Source organism: Mus musculus, chromosome 6 (assembly GCF_000001635.26).
Source record: "Mus musculus strain C57BL/6J chromosome 6, GRCm38.p6 C57BL/6J".
In the NCBI taxonomy this organism is placed as follows: Eukaryota; Metazoa; Chordata; class Mammalia; order Rodentia; family Muridae; genus Mus; species Mus musculus.
Genome location: NC_000072.6, coordinates 28,622,931 through 28,649,990, shown reverse-complemented (window position 1 = coordinate 28,649,990; position 27,060 = coordinate 28,622,931). Strand labels below are relative to the sequence as shown.

General features: G+C 41.1%; 1 protein-coding gene across 3 annotated transcripts in view; it reads right to left on the bottom strand.

The window, feature by feature from the left end:
- The window catches only part of Snd1 (staphylococcal nuclease and tudor domain containing 1), a 454,826-nt gene that overhangs the window by 285,172 nt on the left and 142,594 nt on the right, over positions 1-27,060 (bottom strand). For all 3 annotated transcript variants that reach the window (XM_006505142.3, NM_019776.2, XM_030255513.1), the window contains one exon: positions 23,802-23,891. In XM_006505142.3, the coding sequence (XP_006505205.1) occupies positions 23,802-23,891 (90 nt within the window). The remainder of the gene's footprint in view (positions 1-23,801; positions 23,892-27,060) is intronic.

Genomic DNA, 27,060 nt, shown 5'->3' with positions numbered 1-27,060 from the left:
GCTACACAAACAGGACCCAACATTCTGCTGCTTACAGGAAACCCATCTCAGGGAAAAAGACAGACACTACCTCAGAGTGAAAGGCTGGAAAACAATTTTCCAAGCAAATGGACTGAAGAAACAAGCTGGAGTAGCCATTTTAATATCGGATAAAATCGACTTCCAACCCAAAGTTATCAAAAAAGACAAGGAGGGACACTTCATACTCATCAAAGGTAAAATCCTCCAAGAGGAACTCTCAATTCTGAATATCTACGCACCAAATGCAAGGGCAGCCACATTCATTAGAGACACTTTAGTAAAGCTCAAAGCATACATTGCACCTCACACAATAATAGTGGGAGACTTCAACACACCACTTTCTTCAAAGGACAGATCGTGGAAACAGAAACTAAACAGGGACACAGTGAAACTAACAGAAGTTATGAAACAAATGGACCTGACAGATATCTACAGAACATTTTATCCTAAAACAAAAGGATATACCTTCTTCTCAGCACCTCACGGGACCTTCTCCAAAATTGACCATATAATTGGTCACAAAACAGGCCTCAATAGATACAAAAATATTGAAATTGTCCCATGTATCCTATCAGACCACCATGGCCTAAGACTGATCTTCAATAACAACATAAATAATGGAAAGCCAACATTCACGTGGAAACTGAATAACACTCTTCTCAATGATACCTTGGTCAAGGAAGGAATAAAGAAAGAAATTAAAGACTTTTTAGAGTTTAATGAAAATGAAGCCACAACGTACCCAAACCTATGGGACACAATGAAAGCATTTCTAAGAGGGAAACTCATAGCGCTGAGTGCCTCCAAGAAGAAACAGGAGACAGCACATACTAGCAGCTTGACAACACATCTAAAAGCCCTAGAAAAAAAGGAAGCAAATTCACCCAAGAGGAGTAGAAGGCAGGAAATAATCAAACTCAGGGGTGAAATCAACCAAGTGGAAACAAGAAGAACTATTCAAAGAATTAACCAAACGAGGAGTTGGTTCTTTGAGAAAATCAACAAGATAGATAAACCCTTAGCTAGACTCACTAAAGGGCACAGGGACAAAATCCTAATTAACAAAATCAGAAATGAAAAGGGAGACATAACAACAGATCCTGAAGAAATCCAAAACACCATCAGATCCTTCTACAAAAGGCTATACTCAACAAAACTGGAAAACCTGGACGAAATGGACAAATTTCTGGACAGATACCAGGTACCAAAGTTGAATCAGGATCAAGTTGACCATCTAAACAGTCCCATATCACCTAAAGAAATAGAAGCAGTTATTAATAGTCCCCCAACCAAAAAAAGCCCAGGACCAGATGGGTTTAGTGCAGAGTTCTATCAGACCTTCAAAGAAGATCTAATTCCAATTCTGCACAAACTATTTCACAAAATAGAAGTAGAAGGTACTCTACCCAACTCATTTTATGAAGCCACTATTACTCTGATACCTAAACCACAGAAAGATCCAACAAAGATAGAGAACTTCAGACCAATTTCTCTTATGAATATCGATGCAAAAATCCTCAATAAAATTCTCGCTAACCGAATCCAAGAACACATTAAAGCAATCATCCATCCTGACCAAGTAGGTTTTATTCCAGGGATGCAGGGATGGTTTAATATACGAAAATCCATCAATGTAATCCATTATATAAACAAACTCAAAGACAAAAACCACATGATCATCTCGTTAGATGCAGAAAAAGCATTTGACAAGATCCAACACCCATTCATGATAAAAGTTTTGGAAAGATCAGGAATTCAAGGCCCATACCTAAACATGATAAAAGCAATCTACAGCAAACCAGTAGCCAACATCAAAGTAAATGGAGAGAAGCTGGAAGCAATCCCACTAAAATCAGGGACTAGACAAGGTTGCCCACTTTCTCCCTACCTTTTCAACATAGTACTTGAAGTATTAGCCAGAGCAATTCGACAACAAAAGGAGATCAAGGGGATACAAATTGGAAAAGAGGAAGTCAAAATATCACTTTTTGCAGATGATATGATAGTATATATAAGTGACCCTAAAAATTCTACCAGAGAACTCCTAAACCTGATAAACAGCTTCGGTGAAGTACCTGGATATAAAATAAACTCAAACAAGTCAAAGGCCTTTCTCTATACAAAGAATAAACAGGCTGAGAAAGAAATTAGGGAAACAACACCCTTCTCAATAGTCACAAATAATATAAAATATCTTGGCGTGACTCTAACTAAGGAGGTGAAAGATCTGTATGATAAAAACTTCAAATCTCTGAAGAAAGAAATTAAAGAAGATCTCAGAAGATGGAAAGATCTCCCATGCTCATGGATTGGCAGGATCAACATTGTAAAAATGGCTATCTTGCCAAAAGCAATCTACAGATTCAATGCAATCCCTATCAAAATTCCAACTCAATTCTTCAACGAATTGGAAGGAGCAATTTGCAAATTTGTCTGGAATAACAAAAAACCTAGGATAGCAAAAAGTCTTCTCAAGGATAAAAGAACTTCTGGTGGAATCACCATGCCAGACCTAAAGCTTTACTACAGAGCAATTGTGATAAAAACTGCATGGTACTGGTATAGAGACAGACAAGTAGACCAATGGAATAGAATTGAAGATCCAGAAATGAACCCACACACCTATGGTCACTTGATCTTCGACAAGGGAGCTAAAACCATCCAGTGGAAGAAAGACAGCATTTTCAACAATTGGTGCTGGCACAACTGGTTGTTATCGTGTAGAAGAATGCGAATCGATCCATACTTATCTCCTTGTACTAAGGTCAAATCTAAGTGGATCAAGGAACTTCACATAAAACCAGAGACACTGAAACTTATAGAGGAGAAAGTGGGGAAAAGCCTTGAAGATATGGGCACAGGGGAAAAATTCCTGAACAGAACAGCAATGGCTTGTGCTGTAAGATCGAGAATCGACAAATGGGACCTAATGAAACTCCAAAGTTTCTGCAAGGCAAAAGACACCGTCAATAAGACAAAAAGACCACCAACAGATTGGGAAAGGATCTTTACCTATCCTAAATCAGATAGGGGACTAATATCCAACATATATAAAGAACTCAAGAAGGTGGACTTCAGAAAATCAAATAACCCCATTAAAAAATGGGGCTCAGAACTGAACAAAGAATTCTCACCTGAGGAATACCGAATGGCAGAGAAGCACTTGAAAAAATGTTCAACATCCTTAATCATCAGGGAAATGCAAATCAAAACAACCCTGAGATTCCACCTCACATCAGTCAGAATGGCTAAGATCAAAAATTCAGGTGACAGCAGATGCTGGCGAGGATGTGGAGAAAGAGGAACACTCCTCCATTGTTGGTGGGAGTGCAGGCTTGTACAACCACTCTGGAAATCAGTCTGGCGGTTCCTCAGAAAACTGGACATAGTACTACCGGAGGATCCAGCAATACCTCTCCTGGGCATATATCCAGAAGATGCCCCAACAGGTAAGAAGGACACATGCTCCACTATGTTCATAGCAGCCTTATTTATAATAGCCAGAAGCTGGAAAGAACCTAGATGCCCCTCAACAGAGGAATGGATACAGAAAATGTGGTACATCTACACAATGGAGTACTACTCAGCTATTAAAAAGAATGAATTTATGAAATTCCCAGCCAAATGGATGGACCTGGAGGGCATCATCCTGAGTGAGGTAACACATTCACAAAGAAACTCACACAATATGTATTCACTGATAAGTGGATATTAGCCCCAAACCTAGGATACCCAAGATATAAGATATAATTTGCTAAACACATGAAACTCAAGGAGAATGAAGACTGAAGTGTGGACACTATGCCCCTCCTTAGATTTGGGAACAAAACACCCATGGAAGGAGTTACAGAGACGGAGTTTGGAGCTGAGATGAAAGGATGGACCATGTAGAGACTGCCATAGCCAGGGATCCACCCCATAATCAGCATCCAAACGCTGACACCATTGCATACACTAGCAAGATTTTATTGAAAGGACGCAGATGTAGCTGTCTCTTGTGAGACTATGCCGGGGCCCAGCAAACACAGAAGTGGATGCTCACAGTCAGCTAATGGATGGATCATAGGGCTCCCAATGGAGGAGCTAGAGAAAGTAGCCAAGGAGCTAAAGGGATCTGCAACCCTATAGATGGAACAACATTATGAGCTAACCAGTACCCCGGAGCTCTTGACTCTAGCTGCATATATATCAAAAGATGGCCTAGTCGGCCATCACTGGAAAGAGAGGCCCATTGGACTTGCAAACTTTATATGCCCCAGTACAGGGGAATACCAGGGCCAAAAAGGGGGAGTGGGTGGGCAGGGGAGTGGGGGTGGGTGGATATGGGGGACTTTTGGTATAGCATTGGAAATGTAAATGAGTTAAATACCTAATAAAAAATGGAAAAAAAAAAGTTACACAGAAAAAAAAAAAAAGGGAATATTGTGTGGCTATCTTGTTTTAAAATAAAGAATGAAGTTAAAAATTTAAGCATAACATAAAATTTAAGATAAAAATGAATAAAACTAATGTTCAGAATAAGAAGCAAACCCTATGAAAGCACAGAAGCATGACTGTTCATGTGAGATAAAACACACAGGATTAAAAGGAGAAGTGTGCAATCCCTGTGCCCTCCTTACACCTTCCCAGCTCTACAGGTCTGGGACTTTGTGCTACTTAATGAACACACATGATTCTGATACATAATATATAAACATTCTGTTTATTACAATTTAAAATAAAATCATATGAAACAAACTAAGATGAGTATATACTGGTTAAATAAATTATGTAATCAGAATATGGTGACAAAGCCATTAAAATATTTAACATTTTGTTTAAGTGTGTGGGAAGACAGACACTGTACTGTAAATAAGACGGTCATAGGCACTGAGTCATATATAAACACGTCTAAGTAAACATCACACAATACTGTTCTTTGAATTGCTCGGCCATTCCCCACCATGAAGTATCTATTTTCTTATTTTGTACCTGCAAAACTTTTACTTTTTCTTTCTTTTGGGACAGGGTTTCTCTGTGTAGCCCTGGCTGTCCTGGAACTCATTCTGTAGACCAGGTTGGCATCCAACTCAGAAATCTGCCTGCCTCTGCCTCCCAAGTGCTGGAATAAAAGGCTTGTGCCACCACTGCCTGTCCAAAACATCTGTAGTTATATATAACATGTCAGAAATATTTGACCTACATTTGGCAAATATACTGCCTGCGACCTAAGTCAATGTTATTTACATTGAAAGATCAAGATATTTGTAAAGCTTCCTAGAGTCAAGAACTAAAAAAATAAAATAGTGAGAACAGCCAAAAATGACAGCCCTATTGCCTATCAATTATCATTTGAAACTCACTAATAGATGAGGAGGTGGTGGTATGTGCCTTTAATTCCCGCACCCGTGAGACAGAGGCAGATGGCGCTCCATAATTTCGAGACCAGCTTGGTCTACAGCATGAGTTCCAGGACAGCCAGGGCTACATACAAACTCTGCCTAGAAACACCAAAATAAATAAACAAATAAAAATAAAATAAAAATAGAACAAAACTTTAAAAGTGTAGAGCTTGCTGGCTAGCCACCAATGTAGAATAATCTGTGAATCCCAAGTCCTGATGAAAGACCCTGCCACAAAAAAAAAACCATGCTGGACTGCCACTGAAAATGACATTCAGTTGACCTCTGTCCTTCACACAGGTTAACAAAGTCTCACCCCCATGTGTACAAGGCTGGGGAAAAGAATGACTGTCTTGAGGAAACCTGCATGTGTATAAGTTGCAAAGAAGCTGCATTTAGCATCTAGAAGACTAACTACCTTTACCAAAGATAAGAAGGAAAGATAAAATGTTTAGAGCAGTGAAATTCTCTGTAAATCAGAATTTAATTCTGGGGAAAATGTTAAAGTGAGTCTTGAACCTAAACTGGTTTGGTCTTCAAAGAAAAAGCTCATAGATTCAGGCGGCCACGATGAAACCCCCAGAGCTGATGCTAAACTTGTGTTCTTTCTCCAAAAATAGAGAGATTTCATCTACTTCAAGGAATTTAGCTTGAATGCTTACAAAACAAAGTGACTTCAATGCTTTCTTGAACACGAGCCCCTGACTGCTGGCTGGAAATCACTGGAGAGGAGAACAATCTGGCAGTTAATTTTTGAGATTTAAAAAAAAAAAGACCCTGCTGTTGAAAGTGTGTTAGAACTGGGCATTTTATTTCAATTAAGTATTTTGGCAAATACTTAATTTTAAAAGTGATTTTATTTAAAGGTAAAACCATGGGAAAGGGGGAACACAGTAATAAAACAGCATTGTGTTTTCCTAACCATTCTGCCTTACACAGACTACATACATTTCTCAATAAAGTAGCATTTCTATTCCAGTTTAACTTGGAACATTCTCTGTATTCAATACCAGAATAAACTCTTCACTGCTTAACCCTTGACTATACTATAGCCATCATCCATTAATATCAACCATAACAGCTTACTAACTCAAAGCATCAAAAGATATTAAGCAAAAATATGTTGCCTGTATGACCAGAAGTAACTGACTTCATAATACTATTTCAAACTTTGTCAATACCTGAATTCATCACAATTAACAGTGTTGCATTTAAAAGCAAATATGTTAAAGTAGGAGAGAGAGGGATTGAGGGTATGTGGGGAGCTCTTTCGAAATGTTGGGTCCATGCAGAAAGCACACAGGAAGGCATGTAGCATTTCTTCCTCACTGATGACTAGACGGTTAAGGTCAATGGATATGGAATCCTTAATTTCAAGCTGAAGACTTTCAGAGAAACTTGGCACAGAAGAACAAGTAGGAGGGGCACGTTTTGCCCTTTCTTCAGCTTCCCTTAGGCTACAGTCCTCAGAAGTCAGTTCCCATGGGAACTCTCCTGGCTGTGAAACATGCCTGCAAACCAAGGAAGGCAGGGAGTGGGGTGTTTAAGTTCTCTCCTACTCTGCCTTCCCCAGGTCCACTCCTCTTACTCTGGGATTCAGGAGAGCCCAGCTCCTAGGCAGCAAGGCCTTTCTGAAGGACAAACAACCACCTTCAGTCTTGGATTGTAGGTTATCTCCCTCCTAAGTACTCAATGCATCTTTCTCTGTCCCCACTGCTCATCACACATGCGCATGCTCACGCTCATACTCATTTTGTCTTTATCAGGACATAAACTAGAACAAGCTCATTTTATTTGTCATATTATATACTGCTTTCTGTTCTTAATTTTCCTAAGTCCTGACTCAGAAGTTTGCTGATATCGATTGAGCAGTCAAGATGTGCCGAGCATCGCACTAAGTACTTAGCATATATTATGTCATTTAATGCTTATGACAGCCCAGGTTAGGTAATGCCACTTCAGGGATTCAAACTCAAGTCTATGTGGTTCAATGCCTACCACTAAACCACTACAAATGGCCAGCAGCAGGATGTTGGTTAAACATTCACTTGGTATTAAATGATAAAAGTATCTCATGTAGAAGACTACTTATCGACGTAGGGAAATCATCATGTTGAGGGTTACAAAGCAGTAAGCAGCATGTAATTACTAGTCGAAGTGAACATTATGCTAAGAGCCATGTGCATAAAAACACTGGACTGATAGACACTCAAATGTTAGCAGATGATACCTCTGGGAAACACAGCTTTTCCTGTATCTTTTTCTCTTGTTTTAACAACGACAATAATAAGCCGATACAATCAACAGTGTTGTTTTGTGACTGATGAAGTAGGCAGTAAGTGAGAAAGCGGAAAACAGGATCATAAGCATGGATATAGTAGACAACAGTACCAGTGTTAAAATCAACTGATAACTGCATTTTCAAGTAGAAAATTAGCCATAGAGAAAATTAGGATGGAATCTCTATAGGACAGCAGCAAGCTTTCCCCGAACTGTGAATACAAAACCGGCTAAGGTTCTAGTGTTTGTATACACACAGAAAGGAAACACACATGCAAAGACTATTCCTGGTCTACAGTCCCTGCATTTAACTATATTTATGGTACTAGCACATGTGTAGAATATAGCTCTCATTCCCACAACCATGCTTAGCTGGAGGTCTAGAGAATGTCGGGGAAGACCAATGTGGCATGACAATGTGGCTGCTTCTCAGGAACGCTCTGGACCAGGGACGGCCAAGCCCAGGGGAGAAGGGGAAGCCTCTCCTAACACTCTTTATGTGACCTTTGAAGGAAGTGTACTGTCCACTCACAACAATGATAAAGGCACAGTTCAGCCTAGAAGTACAATTTTCCTACTTAAAAGCTGGAAATGATGAGATGAATAAATTAAATGTCTAGTCAGTTTTATTTACCATCTGTGTGAGGGGGTAGAGGTGAAGATGGGGATAATCCTATCTCCATACTGGCCTTCTTGCCAGTAACATCAGGATGTCTGTTTCAAGTCAATAAACCAACAAAATTCAGACTTGTCTTAATCTGAGGTTAAAAAGCTTTAGAAACAAAAAGAATCACTGCTTGGTCCATGCATATGCTTTTTACCAGTCCATTTTTCTCCCTTCCTCTGTCTATTTTTAAAATGTAAAGAATTTAAGATACGTTACATAAAACAACCTTTAAAAAAATTCTGTTTAAAAATTAAATTATAAAAAGTCCTATAAAAAGTATGTTTGGTGGCTACAAAAAAAATCCTATCAATGTAAAAAACAAAAACAATAACAAACAAAAAAATTCTTTGCAATAGAAAGAAAGAAGGAAACAAACAGGGAAGCAGTGAAAGATGACCCACGAGGAGCGCTGGCTCTATACAAGGATGACGACATGCAGCCAGGAAAGGAGCCATCCCAGTGAGGGGAGACCTGCAGCACTGTGGGCCCCTTCACATAGAGTCTGAAAGAGGCCATGGGTCACCTAAACAGGAGCAAGCACCTGCCTCTCTTTGTGCATGAGTACATTCAAGGTCATGGGCACCCTAGACCAACCAGGGCAACCAGAACCTCAATGGCCAGGAGGGCAAACTAAGAGGATGGCTGACACACCGTCCCCTTGCTCAAATGTCCTCTCTCTTCCCTCAAGAGTAGTAAATGGCAGTTATGACAGAGGCTCAAAGATACCATAATATTATCTGTCTAGCCTAAAGACCTCTGGGTTCATCCGAGAGACTTGAGCCTGAGCAGGAACTGGAACAATTAGGCAAACTAGGTGGAATTTGAGAAAGACCACAACTCTGTCCACTTTGGTAGTGAACCAAGTTTCAAGGTGCTGGAAGGAAGAACAGAAATGAGGGAAAAAATGACATTTAACAAATCACTGTTTTCTTCTAAGGCCAGGAAGGTCTCAGGGATCCACTCCAACAGTTAAGCCAGGCACTGAAGCAGAGAGACAATACCCACCGGAAATGAGCGCAGCTTGCATTCTGACATCAACGGTCTAAGAATTGCTGAGAAAGGGGATGAAAAACGAAAACCAAAGGGAAAAGGAGGGAGAGAAAAGAGCAGAGGGAGAAAATAATGTCAGAAAGACAGAAAGAAAGGAAGGAGCTTATGTTTATGAAGTAGGGGATAATTGCTGCTATCAATATCTCTTTCAGTCTCTAAATGATGAGAGACATTATAAATCCATCTAGACTCAGCGATTTTGCTTCCATTTTCTCCTTGGAAATCTATGGCTAACTACCACAAAATCAGAAAAACTGAACAGCAGCAACATGACTCATCCTGTCTTTCATCTTCAAAGATCCTTGCACGCTGTGGAGTTCACACTGCGTGCTGCTTTTCTTCATATTCCTGCCGGCAAGCAAACTCCACACTGGAGAAAGTGGAGAAAAATGCGCAAAAGCACCTGGCCAAAGTTAAGGAGTAAATCATCTGGCTGGATTGTGATTCCTAGAGCCATATTTCAAAATTTAGTGAACAGAAAAATGGAGGGAAACAAAGAACAGACCTCAAATATGGGGAAAAGATTCGGACACATAGATCTAGAGAGAAAGAAAAGAGGCTAAATTTCTAATTATAACCATCTAAAAACTTCAGAGATGGTCTTTGATCGTAAGTCAGTACCATGAATAGAGGTAAGATGGAGTTCAATGACAGCTTTCAGGAGTGGGGGGATTGAGATATAACAGAAGTTACAGCTGGACTGGGGGTGTGGAGCTCAATGACACATCCCTTGCCTAGCATGCAGGAGCCAGGTTTACTGCCCGGGTTGGGATGGGGATAGGCAAAATCATTTAATTCCATAGAAGTCAGGTTTAAAGTCAGCATCATTAATAAACAAGATCTGTACCAATCAGGGTTCTGGGCCAGCACAAGGATTCACTGTGGCTCACAAGGCTCAGAAGTGAGGCACAAGCTCTCCTCACATTAGGTACTTATATTCACTCACCTAAGTAAAACAGATCTCTGAAGCCAAAAAGATTAGCCTTTCAGAACTGCAAATTAATCAAGAATATCAATCAACATAAAACAGGGCAACAAATGAACCTGAGGCAGTCTAGGAACAGCTCCTCAGTGCGAGCTAAGCCCTCGGGGTGAAAGAGGTAGCGGGTGTGAGCCTGTGGGTGTGAGTGCGTGTGCATGTGAGTCCGTGTGAGTCCGTGTGTGTGTGTGTGTGTGTGTGTGTGTGTGCGCGCGCTCGCACGCGTGCGAGTGTGTGCGCGCGCTCGCACGCGTGCGAGTGTGTGCGTGCGTGCGTGAGTGCGTGTGTGTAGGAACTCTGGTCCAGGGCTTTAAGGATATGGGGAAAGACCAGTGTCCAACAATGGAATCTGAGTCCTCATGATGGCCCTCTCCAGAGACACTCTAGGAAAACTCCACATTTGTAAGTCATTGCTATTAGACTCTGATTAGAAACACCTTGACAATTAACTAAATCTTGGCTTCTTTAGTAAGATCATATTTTTAGAGGACAAAAGCAAGATTCCTTTGAGTTTTAGAAATTAAAAATGCTCATCTATATGGCTAAATCAAGGCCAAAAAGACTCAAAAAAGGAAGGAAAAAGTGAAGAAATTAATTCTTCCCAAGTGCAAAAATTACTTCTTTCCCTGTCCTCAAGGTCACAAACATGCCCCTTCTCTTGATTTTAATGTAGCTGAGAACAGCGTGGACAGCAACACAGGTGTGCATTAGATGTGCTAGCTGGGGTCTGCACGACTCCATCTGAGGAGCTGAAGCCATCAGAACCATGGCCCCACGCAAATGAAGAAAGGGGCATCATGAACACACAGCCATACACAGGAAATACACAGGGCAAAGACTATCCCAGTTCTCTAGCTGCACAGGGGACGATCTCCCCAAACATGCTCACTTCCATTCTGATCAAAGCCGAGGCCACACAGGCTGCTATAATGGTCTCCCTTCTTTCTCTTGTTTCTCCCTTTCCCTTTCTGTTGTGCTCTTATTAAAAATAAGCCAGAGATTATCTGGCTTGGAAGGTACAATAGGTTTCTAACGAGACACTCTCAGGACTCCAGTGAACATCAGACAAGCTAGGAGGGGCTCGGCTCAGAAACAAGCAACCAGACAAAAAGGCCCATGATACATGAAGTGGTCAAGTGGAGCAAGTCACTAATTTGTTTATTTCCAATTTGTGTGGACTGTGATGAGAGGATTGGAGCATTATGAACCCCAGCATGGGCCAGCAGGGCATCTTCAGGGGCTATTGAACTTCTGTCACTTAGAGCCATAAAATAATAATGGGGAATTCAAGCCAAAAAATTAACTTATCGTGTACTACTTGAGCAAAACCTTTTGCTATTTTTAGGAAGAACAAATAAAAAGTACCGCACAGACTCAATTTTAAAGAGAAGAGAAGAATAACCCAAAATCACCACTGTGAAGCAAGTCTCTGACTGCAGCATGTCAGCTGAACAGGGTACTAACTACATTAAGCTTCAGACATCTTGCAGCCAATAATGGAGGGCTAAGTTAATCAACTCAATGCATAAATAGAAAACAGGAGAAGACATTTATTCCGCCTGTCTGTAAACCCTCGGCTTACAGAGCTGTCAGTCATCACAAGGCTCATGGTATCCATGAATCAGAGCACAATGATCAGAAGCACAAAGAAAGGACACATAGCTGGCAAGAAAGCCCTTGCCCAGCTTAAGCTGCGTGCTCTCTATACACCCTTCTTGTGGAGATGCTCCCGATCTTCCAAAGACCTTCACAGGCCAGGAGCTATCTCCTCCCTGGAGACTCAGGAGAACCCAAACCTGACTCTTGGCATCAGACAGATGCTTGTCCCATGCTGGCTGTCCAGGTCAGACCTGGAAACTACAACGGCAAAGTGAACATGGACTACCATGAGGACAGGGAGTACCAGAATGGGGAGAGGTTCTTCAAAGAAAATCGAATGTGGAGGCAAGAGGTTGTGAAAGGTCAAGCTTTGGAGAGGTTACAGAGAGCAGGGAAGGAAGGGAGATTAGAAATGGAAACAGGCTCATTTAAAATTATGGTAATTTATATACAGCTCCTACTCAGGCTTTTATGTTCACTTAAGAGAGTTAGATTCTATTCGGCAGGCAATCAGGTAACACCAGAGTGGGTGGCACATCAGGATTGTGCACTGAGAAAGCAACTGTGACAGGAGGGTGAAAGATGGCACATTACGGGCTGTTGCAGGAAAATGAGTTAAGGCAGAGTTGCAATAATTAAAAAGCGAGCACTAGGAACACAGAGACATAGAGTTGCTCACTGGGAACTTCAGGGGAAGGAGGCTACAGGAGGCAGAAGCAGATGAGTCTGTAACTGAGAAACTGGCTTAGAGGCCAGGAAACTGATCTGGGGGAACACTGGAGGGTAGTAACATTATGAAAGACCAACAACCAAGTCAGAGCCACTTCCAGGTAGTAAAAAACATCATATGGAATCCATGAGCTGCATTTTGGACATGATAGGTGCCTGTTGGCTGCAGGAATTGGTGCTTAGGTAACCACTAGCCAGCAGCTGGAAACGGGCTTCAGGCAGACCAGTAAGAGTGAAAACAGTCATAAGATAGTCAGCAGTATGTGTGGCCACCCAGGAATAGAGTCTATACCGTCACCCAGCAGGTAAGACCTCGCCAACCTGTGGTGGATAACTGTGATCTGCACAATTCACATTAATATGTATCAAGTACTGCCATGGGCCACTTTTCTGTTATCTTAACAGTTATTCAAATTGGCCCTCATTCAATTTTGCACATGTTGAGGTCGTCTTAGCCCAGTGAGATCATAGCAAAGTTTTAATAGATACCGTATTTATTTTTATTTCATGTCCCAGAAGGAAAGCAGCAAGTGTGTTGTCCTCTTTGAAAATATTAGCTCATGAGGAGGTGCTCTGTTCCCAATGCCTGAGTTTAGGACTGAAAAGTATCAGCTATACAATAACAATAAATTGATTTCGTTATGCTGCTTTTGATCTGGTTAACTGAGTATACATGACCACAGATGTCAAGACTTACAAACTAAAAGAGAATGACTAAGCCACCTATTATTTTCAGAACATTATATGCTCATAAGCCCAGCCTGACTCATTCCAGCCCATCTATTAAGCCAGAAAAGGTGAGAAAGCAAAGTAACAGAGGGACAGATGGACAGACAGACATCTTCACAAAGAGGCAATCAAAGACAAACCACTGAAATCCAATGGGCACAAAAGGAAGAGCTAGAGTTCATATACGGCTCACAATAAATATACAAAATACTGATAAAGTTTTAGGCAATAATGATTTCTCCCACAGTGTTCTATTTCAAAATGCTGCTAATAATGATCAAGGAGGAAGGTCGTGTGACCCAGATGGCCACAAGGCAATGTAGCCTTCTGTGGTGGGAACCAGCACTCATCCTTTAAGGGAGATAGCCACAACCTAAGGTTGAGCCTACTGACAGATGTGGAGAAGCCTATCAATTGATCTACAACTGTCCCCTGGCTTGGAGGGAGGCTAGCCTTACTATCTAGAAGGAATGACAAAGCACAAACACAAATTACAAGGATAAACCATACTAGCAGACGACCAGACTCTACTCCATGAATTATGGTGAGAATCAATCTCATTATTGAAGTAAAAATCAAGAAACCAGACATCAGGCAACAGGGAGCTGACCAGACACAAGAAACAAACATACTTCCCTCTATCTTAGTCCCAGAGCAGCTGTAACAGGACACCATAAACTGGCAGGCTGAAAACAACAGATATGCACTCCCTCGGTATTCTGGAGGCTTCAAGCTGGTAACAAGGCATAAGCAGTCATTATCCCCGCTGAAAGATCCAAGGAGTATCCCTTCCTTGGGTCCCAAGCTTCTAGAGGTTCTAACCACCACTGGCCTCCCCGGGGCTCATACTGTAGAATCACTCTGTCCACCTCCACTGTTTATACAGCCACCTCCTTCCTATGATGAAACCCATTTACCACAGTGTGATTTTATTTAAATTTATTCAATTATTTCTGCAAAAGATACTATGTTATCAGATCACATTCTAAGACGGCAGATAGATGGGGATACTCACCAACTTCACTATGCATACATTATGAAATATCATGGAGGAGGCTCAGTCAGTAAAGTGCTTTTGATTTCAGAGCCTCAATTCCCAGGTAAAAAGCTGGGCTCAGTAGTGTGCACCTGTACATCTCAGTGCTAGACAGAGAGAGACATGGATCTCTGGGACTTGTGGGCCAGCCAATCTATCCAAATGGGTAAGTTCCACGTTCAGGAAGAGTCTGTATTTCTAAAATAATGAGTAACCAATTGAGTAACAATACATGACCTCTAACCTCCATGTACACTGACACACACACAGAAGAGAGGGGAGGAGAGGGGTGAAGGGGGAAGGACCTGCATGTGTGCCAGAGAAAATATACCATAGGAGTAAAAGTAAGCAAGGCTATCTTAGTTATTAATGAAAGAATGTGTTACAGTAAAAAGCAAAAATCCACTATTCAGAGTTTTAAATGTACAAATGTATAATTGTATTTATATAGACATACCACTAAAGTATCACTTCTAGGACACAGGTAAGGAATCAACAGAATTTCATCCTCAAAACCAAAAGACACTTTTACATTCTAGCCTCTGATACATGTATAGATGGCTAATACTGTAGAGCCACAGCAGTGATGAGCACAAACAAAAGAGGCTTCAGAAAGTCGGTGTTCTAAAATGAGGCTCACTATCTCTGAATGTGTTCTTCTAACAAACCCAACAACTTCTATAAAAAAAAAAGACAACAACAACAACAACAACAAACCCTAGTCAACACATCAATACCCTGCAGAGTCAGTTATAGGCAAATGAAACTGTGGGAAGAAAATCAAAAGACAAGAAAAGACAAGTCAGGTTTCTTCCCTTAAATGCACACCTGGCCTGAGGGCTGTCTTACTCCCTTTAACACACGAGATGTTCTGCACACTATCAGTGAACTTGAGCTCAAAAGGATCTATTCTCTGTAAATTCGGAGGTATAGGAAGTTGGAAGATCTGCAATTCAGCACATTTTATAGGATTTTTGGCACATAATGGTTATTTTTAAAGTGGGGGAAGGGCCTGTGCTCTCCCTACCCCCAAGCACAGCTGAGCTGATTCAGCACAAATCTCCCCCAAAATAAAATCTCAGTTTGCAGAAAATAAGTATGGAAAGTTCCAGCTCCAAGGACAACATTCCAGAAACCTAACATTAAAGACTGGAAGAGGACAGCTTGAGAAAAGACCACTGCAAACCAGTTACAAAGGTGAGAACTTCCACCAGAAAACTGTGGACAGCTTGGGAATCCAAGGCAGAAAGTCTTCAATAATAGCCAGAGTAATACAAAAGTATCAGCAAGAGAGGAGAGCGTCTTGAGGATTCTCATAGATAATAAATCATTCCCCACAGGTGAGCACACAGAAACTGCCAGGAATGTGGTTGAAAATTCTGGTTTCTTAATTTAACTTAGAGATGCTTTAGAAGAGGATATTACAATATAAATCACACAAATAACAGATGACACCAAGGAGCTGTGTACTCAGCTCAACACACTGATGCTCCCCAGACCACAGGGGTACTGCACACAATCTGCAGACCAAAGACGAAAACAAGAGCTCTTAATTGTAAAGAGCATTTAGGAGGCAATGAGAAGAAAGCTACCTTGCCGAGCTTCCAGAAACAGGCAACTCAGTGGCCATTTTTGCTAACCATCTGTCACCAAACAAGGGAGTCAATGGCTTCAGGGACAAACAGGATCACTGCTGAACACTAGAGAGGGAAGCACATCCACATAGACATAGGTGTCTGATGCATATTGTCCAAATCCCATCATGCCCAATAGGAAGCCTCCTGCTAAAAAAAGACATCTAAAGGTATGTCATTCAAAGTCCCTCTTCGTCTGGAGAGTATCTCCAGTCACTTGTTCAAATATTTACAGCCACACTGATGGTAACAGCTGGCACTGGGAGGCAAGGACAGCCACGACATATAAACCTGTCAATTTAAATCACAATGCATTCATAATCTTAGAGACTGTTCTGATCATTAATATAAAGGACTTTTCCATAGTATGAATGAATCAAAGTAACATGAAGTGGAAAATGTGGAGATGACAAAAGAAATGTTTTTAAAACCCAAACTAAAACACATCAGAGGCAGAACAAGAATTCCCACCCTGCTGGCTGCCTGCTGATACTCAGCACAGCTGACTGACTAACACTCAGAACAGCCAGCCAGTCTTCAGTGAGTAGCTAACAAAGGGGCCAAATCTGGTAGCCAGCCAGAGAGGCTGAGGCCCTTTCCTCAGGAAGACTCTCTGCCCCTGAGGAATTCACCCCGGCTGAAAGAAAAATAGCCCCTCCTGGTACACAATGCCTGGTACCTTTAGAGATCTGTTCCTGTTCAGGAAACAAGTATCTACAGTCCCTCGCCTGTCTGGGCAAAGGTGGGTTTGGTGGTGGTAGTGTTGGCTAGACCCACCCCTCCTCACCTTCTGCTGCAGCTATGCCAAAGGAGTAACGAGAAAGAGAAATAAAGTTTTGCCACCACCTCCACCATGAGGCTCGAGCTCCTTGCCTGCATAATTGTGGAGAGAGTGTATGATATGAGTGTGTTCTATGAAGAACAAAAGGCGCCCTGACAAGGACATCGCAGAGACTGATGACATCTGGAGGGCCGCAAGCACTCGGAAGGCAGATACCTGGCGCTGCCACTACTTCTTCAAAGCTGTAGACTAGAATGAGGCAGATTAAGATCAACTTCTTGGAGCATGTAAAAGGCATGTTTTGGGGACGTTGACACTGTTCCCAAAGTATAACAGCTTATTGACTCTGGGAATCAGATTCTTCTAGATGGGTCTGTACTTCAACATTACAATTAAAGTGAAAAATTACAGGTAAAGTAATTTTTATGGTTTTCAGGGATTTTACTTTAAAAATGGGACCATTATATATAATTTTCAGGATGTAGGTAAAAACAAAACATGAAAAATAATCTTGAGAATTCAATGCCCCACTCTTGCCTCTCTCTTGCCTTTTGCTACCTTGCTCCCCCTCTCTCCCCATCCCCTTTCCCCTCTCTCCTCGTGCTCATGGCCAACCTCTACTTCTCTACTTTCTCCTTCTCTGGGACTCTACTACCCTCCCCTCCCCATGCCCTGAATAAACTCTATTCTATACTTAAAAAAAAAAAATCAATGCCTTCTAAGAAAAGAAAGCTCAAGTAACAGTGGCTGTAACCAGTAAAACTCAACATTAACAGAGAGGGTGGAATATGCCTTGAACTCTACCACTTTGGAGGCTGATGAAGGAGGATCTCTGTGAGCTCAAGGACAGCCTGTCTAAATGCCTGGTTCCAGTCCAGCCATGGCTACACAGTGAGACTTTATCTCAACACAAACAACAACAAAATACCATAACAATAAACAAACAAGCAAAAAACCTGAGCCATATAAAATGCTTTTAAAAGGCAGAATGCATTAAGAGTCATACAAAAATAATTACCAAATGATGAAGTTGAAACTGTTCATAAAACCTGTTTAGATATTTGAAATATTTATTCAGTAGTAGGAAGAAGGCTAAAAACAATCAAGTGGTCAGCCTTGCTCACACACAAGTACCCAGATATCACTGAATATTGCATTAGCTATTTCTAGATGTCCTGGGCTTACCGAAAGGAGGATACCATTTTGGCTAAGCATATTTGGCTGACTTAAGTTAGTCAAGTGAGTCTAACTTCAACCTCCTCTCTTCCATTTTCTTATCTTCTTATTTTGGGTACACACTTACAAATTAAACTCAGTGCCTTTGAAGTGTCTTAATAAAAATTGACTGAGCACCTATGGGGTACCCGAACTCTATCGCCCACAAAGATGGTAAGAGAGACAGCTATCCACATGTGGTTTCTATTACATTACTGTAAACTATGAAACGGGTACATGGTAAAGTACAAGAAATGGGGACAAGCCAAGAAAGATTTTCTTGCCGGGCGTGGTGGCGCACGCCTTTAATCCCAGCACTCGGGAGGCAGAAGCAGGCGGATTTATGAGTTCGAGGCCAGCCAGGTCTACAAAGTGAGTGCCAGGACAGCCAGGGCTACAGAGAGAAACCCTGTCTCGAAAAACCAAAAAAAAAAGAAAGATTTTCTTAAAGTCAAACTTAACCTGTATCTTAAAAGGACAAACAGAAAGTAAACAGAAAGAGGGAAATGAAGAAAAGAAGAAGGCACTATGAACTGAAAGCAAATCCCGAGATGGGATGGAACAGGATGCATTTCAGCACAGGAGCCAGGAGGGGATTGGCTGTGGAGGGGCAACTTCCTCTGAGAAAGCTGTCCAGGACCACACGGGCTGGCACAATAGAAGCAAAGCCATCAGGACCAACAGAAGCCGATATGATCAGGCAAAAGCAGAGCATGGTGTGAAGCCATAGATGAGGACCCCATTCATGAACTTTACATGGAAGGGGTGGGGGGGTGCAGAAAGGAGGAGAACAACTGATGTTCTGGGCAAGGAGCCAGGTTAGGTTCCAAGCAGCCATGTGGAAGCTCCCAAATGGCTGTAGCTCTGGTGTCAGGTTATCAATCTGATATCCTCTCTTGGCCTCTGTAGGTACCAGAATTCCAAATGGTTCATATGTGTAAAACAAATGACACTTTAAAAAATTTAAAGAATTAAGAAAAACAAAAAGGTCTGCAGAGTCCAGGCTACAAGAAGTCCAGGCTCTGTTCACTGCATGAAAGTGGGTAAGTGCAACAAGAGCAAAGGGGAATTCAGATCCACACGTACAGATCCAATCAATCACACGTTACAAATACATGAAAAGGAAGTGGGTCTAATTTAAATATGTGCAGTCCTGTCTCCTTGCTCATACGTGCTCAGGAATATTAAAACTTGGCATAGTATATGCATTTAACCTGGGTATATCCTTGCAAAATAGTTTGAATCGTCTCCAAACGTGATCATGGATGAAACCTCTGAAGTAATGAGTCAAAATATACTGCTCCTCTCTTTAAGCTACTTATATTAGAAATTCTGTCTCACTGACAAAGGACTGACACAAAAAGATAATTAATTCCCAGATAACTAGGAAGGAGCCACTGGCATGACTGATACAAGGCAATAGATCAGTTCTGGGTAAGCCTGAGTGGGTACACGTAGAGATTTTTTCCAGCTTTGCATCCCAAAAGTACATGTTTTTGGAAAAGTGGATTCCTAAAAGGATTAAACAACTTACAACAATTTGGAAATGAAATAACCCTCAATGAAGGATTTATAACCCCATAATTCTAAAATGTCTGCAAGAATCCAGAAAAAAGGAGCTTAATTTGAAGAGCTAAGTTAATTCACAGAACAAATTTCAGTGGCATAAAAATGAAACAAAGTCACCCATTAGTTTACAAATGAGTTTCATCCATAGATTTATTTAAAGAAATGAGGTCTCTGGTGCTTGGAAGCCTGCAGTGAGCACCTACTGCAGCGGTGTGCATCCGGGAATTCAGGCTTCCTACAGTCTAGCTCCTCCACCATTCTGACCCTCAATTATTTAAACAAGTTCCAACTATGAACACAATGGTTCCCATGGTGATAGACATTCTGCAATTAAGGGACAAGAGTTGTAGGAATGATTCATATGTCACTTGTAAATGCTGTGTGACAAGAAAGAAAATACTGGAACTCAGCATATTACAGCCTTTAAGAGAAAGTTGAAGGGAACTTCCAATGAAGACCAGTTACATTACCTGCCCAAAACAAATGATCGAGATGTGCATGCTCCTATTTTATATAAGCTGTTCTTCGAGGATAAAGGTAGAAGGGGACTACACAGGCAGGCAGGCAGGCAGGCATGGAGGGAGGAAAACAGGGAGGGAGGGAGGGAGGGAGGAAAGATGTGGGGAGAGCAGTTTCTGCTATTAGTAGTGGACAGTTACAATGAATCCTTTAAGAAGTCACCATCTTGGACACCCTGGCAAGCTTTAAACAAACAAATAAGCAGACAGCTAAAATTATAGTTTTTATTTCATGATAAGTCTTGGAAGAAATCAGGAAGAAAGTCATTTATCATGAATATTCGTTAGTTATGATTTTAGTGGAAGGATGGCAAGTGATAAACAGGGCAGGAGGAGGAGGCTGTGATACATTTTTTTCGTGCCCTCAAAAACACGGAATGCATGCTTGTTTGGGAGAAGCTAACATCCTGATCCAACAGCTTACCAGTTATCACATCAACCAAAGTCAATAGAAACAACAACAACAAAACACACAGAAAAACAATGTAGTCATGAGACCAGTTGTATACCGATTCATTTCTCTTGACAGGAGGATTACTGTGTGGGTTTCCCACAAAATCCATGGAATTCTTTGGTTGTCTATATGCAACTGTTTATGAGACAGAGAATGACTGATGTGATATCAAGTGGGCCAGAAATCAATCTAAAAGAGCAGGGCTCCACCAGATTCTTAACAAAAATAAGTCTTATTAAGCAAAACCAAACCTTGCACACACATTCCTGACATCTGGACCAACGTGCAAGACTTTATCACCTTGCATTGTTCATAGCACAGCACTAGGAAAGGAGAGGCAAATACAATGCCAGTGTACAAATGATGAAAGCAAGAGTTAGGAGCAGTATCCTTACTGCAGCTGCATGGCCCACATCCAAAGGGAAAGCGATGTGAATGGATTTAAATCAATGTAGATGCCCACAATGGAAGAGGGGCCATCAAAACCAATAAAACACTTCAGCATTTCACCTTCCATCTTAATTCTCCACATTCTAGACATCTCTTAAAGATGCCATTAGTGCTGACTCTCTGAGAAGGAGGCAGGCAAGAGGATTTTACAGCCCTATCTTCCTTAACCTGTGACAGGCTGCCCTAATCAGCTTTCATGCACACAGGCACACATGCTCCTTACAGTACCTCCTAATCACCATGTACCATGATGAACAGCTGCAGAGGTCTGCAGGGAATTGGCAGAAGTGTGCAATGATGTGCTAGCCACCCCTGAGGCAGCTACTGCCCTGCCTGCTCCCAGACGCCAGCACTCATGGATGTTGACTGCTGTAACTGACAGGCCTAGAAGACAGGCAAGTGGTTTCAGGTGGTGAGTCAGGAAAGTGGTTTGCATCAGGAATGCTCCAGCCTAGCAGAGCTGAGATGCATCCAGCTCTCTATGAGAGGATAAAGTATTCATCATTTATACAATGTCACTGTGGGGGACAAAGCTTGGTCTAAGCACAAACAGAATCTAATCAACTCTGTTGCACAGGAACCAGTAAATGAGGCTTCTCCAACTAAGAAGGAGCCTAATTGCTTAAGAACTGACATCAGATCTGACACTTGAGGTCAGTCCTTCTGTCCTATGATAGAGGACTTTACAGTGGCCTGCCATACAGTTCTTGAGAACATAGCCCTGGCTAGCAGGGTCTCGATTGGTGTACAGTGCACCCATTTCTACTCACAATCAAGATGAAGTGTGTTTCAAGACTGCTTTAAACAAAAAAAGCTAGCCCTTCAGGACTATTCAGCAGCTGCTGCAATAAGCTGTGATCTGTGTGTCCAGGAATGACACAGAATAACAAGACAATACTTAGGAGACTAGTGGGTGCCATAATACATGCACAGACCCTACCACACAAATCAAACATGTGCTGTCATTGTGCTGGATTACTGTGTGGGTTTCCCACAAAATCCATGGAATTCTTTGGTTGTCTATATGCAACTGTTTATGAGACAGAGAATGAATGATGTGATATCAAGTGGGTAAGATAGAGATGTTAAGACATTACACCAGATAACAGAGGATCAGGAAATTGAAAGAGACTTAAAGCCATCACTGGCACTACACTTCATGAATGAATATAGCACTCTGTCAAGTTTTATACAGTGACAAATGAGCCTATTCTCTGAAGGAACCTGAGGAGATTTAATACTCATTTTAGGGAATCCAGTTTGGCTATCTTAAACACACACACACACACACACACACACACACACACACACACACAAAATTAGACATTTCAATTTACATCCATCTTCAAAGTACCTTGCTATGATTTACCATACTGCTATGAAATATAATAAAGCTACTTACACAGTTTACTTAAGATGGGATCCCATGTAGCTAGGCTGTCCTTGACTTTGCTATGTAGCTGAGGCTGGCCTTGAATTCTTGAGTTCCCTGCCTCATCATCTCAAATGCTAGGACTGCGGGCATGAGTCACCATGCATAGACAAGTGCCTATATTTATAATATATTATTTTGACATTGATTCAAAAGCTACAGATTTTTGGTATGGGAGCAAATGTTTGTAATCCCAAAACCTGGGAGACGGAGGCAAGATCTCAGGAGATCTTTTGCTACACTGCTTGTTTAAAGCCGTCTTGAAACACACTTCATCTTGATTGTGAGTAGAAATGGGTGCACTGTACACCAATCGAGACCCAGAGCTGTACTTACACCCGTCAAAACATCATCAGTGTAGGGGAAGAGTAAATAACACGGGTAGAATTTAAACATTCAAAAACTATTATGGTGTTCTAAAGTGCTAGAGGATTTGTAAGATACTATCATATAAAAATCAATTCATAATGTGAAATTTCTTCTAGAATCCCAAACTAAAGCATGATTCACAGTCCCTTCCTGAACATTTGGTGGCATTAAAGGAGCGACCCCATTTATGTTCTCTGAACATCCATCTAGATCACACAAATCGTCCTGAACTTTGGAATAAGATGTCAGAAAAATAAAGGCATGTTTAATGTTTCCTAACACTTGTAGAATATTGCCATAAATAATAATATTAAGACATACACTCTAGGTCTCTGAGCCCACAGACTGCAATGTCAACATACCAAGCAGTAGGCAGTCTTTACCTGGGATCCTAAAAAGATAACACAATGGTTTCCAGATAAAATCCCTATTGTCCCAGTAGCTGGAGCAGAAGCTACTGGAAGTCTAAAAAGGCTAGGTAGCATCCATATACAATGCATTTCCCTATGCATCCTCCTAACAGAGGAGAATCTGACTTCCCTCTCCTGTAGTCATCTTGTTCCTTAGAAATAGGAGAAACGCACACAAAAGCAGCGGACTTTCCCTCAGTACTAAGTCTCATGGCCCTGGACTTAAAATGGAGGTGGCTGGAGAGAACAGGAGAGCCAACTGAATACAGCATGGGCAATATGCAGTTAGTGAAGCTGGAATAGAGCCTGGAACCTGCCGAGAAAACAATGACAGGGCCCCAATATTAAACCACTTCCTGACACACAGACTTGCCTCTCTTCATATCAAAGTGATTCTACTTTGCTGCTAAAGCGCCTAGAGAAGAGCCAATTGAAAATCATCACTTCTAGAGCATGAGACTAAGTCCAAACACATGCTAATGTATGCTCATCATTTACCTTCTTCCCAATGAGCTTTTTTCGAAGAAATTCGCGGGCCTCAAACATGTAGGGGATGTCATACAGGGGCCGGAGCTTCTTGTTCTTATCCTGCAAGCAAAACAGAATATGCTATTAGGAATGAAAAAAATTAACATAGGCAGTACAGTAACACAAAGGAACATATGTAAAACTGGCTGTCTCTTAAGATCACAAATGTACTAGGTATCTTATAACTGGTTACTAAATAGTTGGTTGAAATGCTTTATATTGGCAGAAGAATTTCTTTTTCAAGTAGCAAGCTCAAAAGGAGTGACCCAAGTTGGAAACAAGCAATATGGAAGAAATTCAGTATTCACTGGCACCCACTGGATGCATGTATACGCGCATGCACACAAAATCTAATTTCAAAACCTCAATTAAGCACCTACCAGCTATTAACTATATATATACATATATACATACATATATACACACACACACACACACACACACACAGCCTAATATGCATACATCCTAGACTCAAGACAAAAACCTATCTATTAAAGACAAGATCCTAGATACAAAGTAGCAACACAAAGTAGTTTTGAATAAATACAAAATAATGTGCTAAGAATTCAGAGAAATGGAAAGGAAGAAGTGATCAAAAAAAGTTTCACTGACATATCGTATTTAATGTATTTGCATGACAGGGAAAATAACTAGTGTGAAAACTAGAATTAGAAAAAGCAGAACAAGAGACAGAAAGGAATATATTTTAACATCCACAAGTTGGCTCATCACCCTATGTGCCTTAGACTCCTCCTCCACAGTTGCTTCAAATACCCATCCTCTGCAAATAATAAGGAAGTCTTGAGGAAGGAGACAGGAGTAGGAATGGATAAAACTTAAGAGCTATGAGAACATTTTGGAAAAAGGCATTAACAGAATTTGACAACACAGTGGACAGAGAGGATAAAAGGATAGAAATCCAACCCAAAGTCACGATGACAGGACTAAGTGCAGAGCTGCCTGCTGTTGTGGGGAGTGAAAACATAGAGGATGGCCTTAAGAAATAGAGCGGATCCGGACAGTCTGACACAACTACTTAAGAAAGAGAGCATATCTGGAGAGTCTGATATGATGACTTCACATGAGGCATAAGCTCTGAATCAACAAAGACTCTAACTCTATAGGACCTCCTTACTAGATTATACCCTGATTAAGTATGCTAGAGGAACATGAATGTGTGTTAAGGGTCTCCAAGACCCATATAGTATCTGGGGTAAAGTATATGGAGGAGAAAAGCAGAAACTACCTCCTATCATATATGAAAGTCAGTGATTTCCATCTTCCATGGCTAGCTGGCTTAGTCCTGACTTTGCCATATATTCTCTATCTGACAAATTAAGATGTCTGTCTAATCTGTGTAACACTTAAGGAAGGTATTTGTAACTTCTTTTTTCTCTTAAACAGCTTTCAAGTTAGGAATCTTCATCATTATAATGCTACATTCAAAACTCTTCCTAAAGCCAATATTATGGAAGAGGGAAATGAAGTAGGTGTTTCCTCTCGGAGGCTGACTGAGCTGTGATGTACGGAATACATAATAAGGCATTTCAATTCAGTGCCATGGCCAAGAAGATCGCTTATGGGAATGGAAACAATTCTTTGCGTAACAAGGGATTCTGAGCTTTACATTCACCCCTCATGGCCATTTACCTCCTCTGTGAAATTAACAAAAAAAAAAAAAAAAAAAAAAAAAAAAAAAAAAAAAAGGAATTATTGTTCCACCATTCTCCCAGGAAGAGAAAACACATCTTTTCACAGATCACATGTAGGAATCTACTACATGAAGCAGAAAGAGCATGGGTATCCAAGCTCAGAACAAGGTACTGAGATATCAGAACCATTGTGTATGTTGAGGCATGTCGCTAAACATGGTAATACTACAGGAACAAGAGAAGAGCCAAACTGGAGGTGCATAGTGAGAGTGACACAGTCTACAAAAATGCTGGGTATTAAGAAAAAAATGGATGTAGATATTTTATAAATGTCCAGGAAGCTAGGTGCGATCAAGGGAACATACATTAAGACACTGTTAAGTAGAAGTAAACCATCCTTACTAGTTATAGAAGCTGAATCTAAGAAAACTCAACCGTCCCCTCCCCCCAGTTTAAAGAAAACACAAACAATTCCTGGCCAGGAGAGCCCTTCCTCCCGACACCTATCAGCTGTAACGACTCATGCTAGGGTGGGCTTCTTCATGGTGTGGTGAGCTTTGAGTCATCCGTGCCCCTATAAAGAACCCCATTCACTCTTGTAATTCCAGTGAACTTACTGGTTTGCCAAGATGATCTGTGCTGAGTCAATGTTTGCACCAAGGGTAAGAGATACCAGAAACAATCTAGAAAGAGTATCTGATGTCACTATGGCACAGGAAACTTTCTGACAGATTTCAGTTGCTAGTAATGGCAGGATTCTGCTTTGTTTCTCGGTAAGGAGGCTCAAAACCAAACAAAGCCTGGCACATGCCAGGAAAGCCCTCTACTGCTGAGCTACATCCCAGTTGAACAGGATTTTTAATACAGACAAAAAAATCAATGGTTATCAGAATCAGCCCTCAGGAATAAAAAGAACCAATAGACTCATACTCACCAAACAAGAAAGAAAAATCTATTTACAAAGAGTAGCAGTTTGATTACAGAAGCCGTAGTGAACAAAAATGTTTTAAATTAATTGAACAAAACAATGATGCTGACCACACACAGGTTTATGCCATGTCACAACACCTGAATTTCCCAGCCTTCCCTGCATACCCTACATGGGAAAATGAGAGTTGACTGAAACGCTAATACTGAAAATGGAAGGCAAGAGCTACCTTTCCAGAAGTATGCCAAGTAAGGACACAGAATGATACACACGTATGTGTGGTTATGTAAACAAGAATACTATCTGAAGACCCTCTTTCCAGGATGGACTGATACGAAATCCCCTCAGAAGATGGGAAGTGAGGACAGTGTATCAGCAGGCACCCAAATAACAACAAACTCAGAGTCTGACTGTGTGTCTCTCGGGAAGCCAGGAGGAACAGAAAGTACAAGTGAACACAGAGTGAGTGATCTTGCTACTCTAACCCTTCAGAGCCAGGAGCTATTGACATCTACAAACATCTTACAAGAGAGAGATTAGAAGTCCCAAAGAAGCCACAAAATAAAAGCAATTCTTCTAAATTACCAGGTCCATAAAAGCCTTTGAAATCTCAAAAGAGGCAATTGAGGTATGGAATGTATTCTGGGGA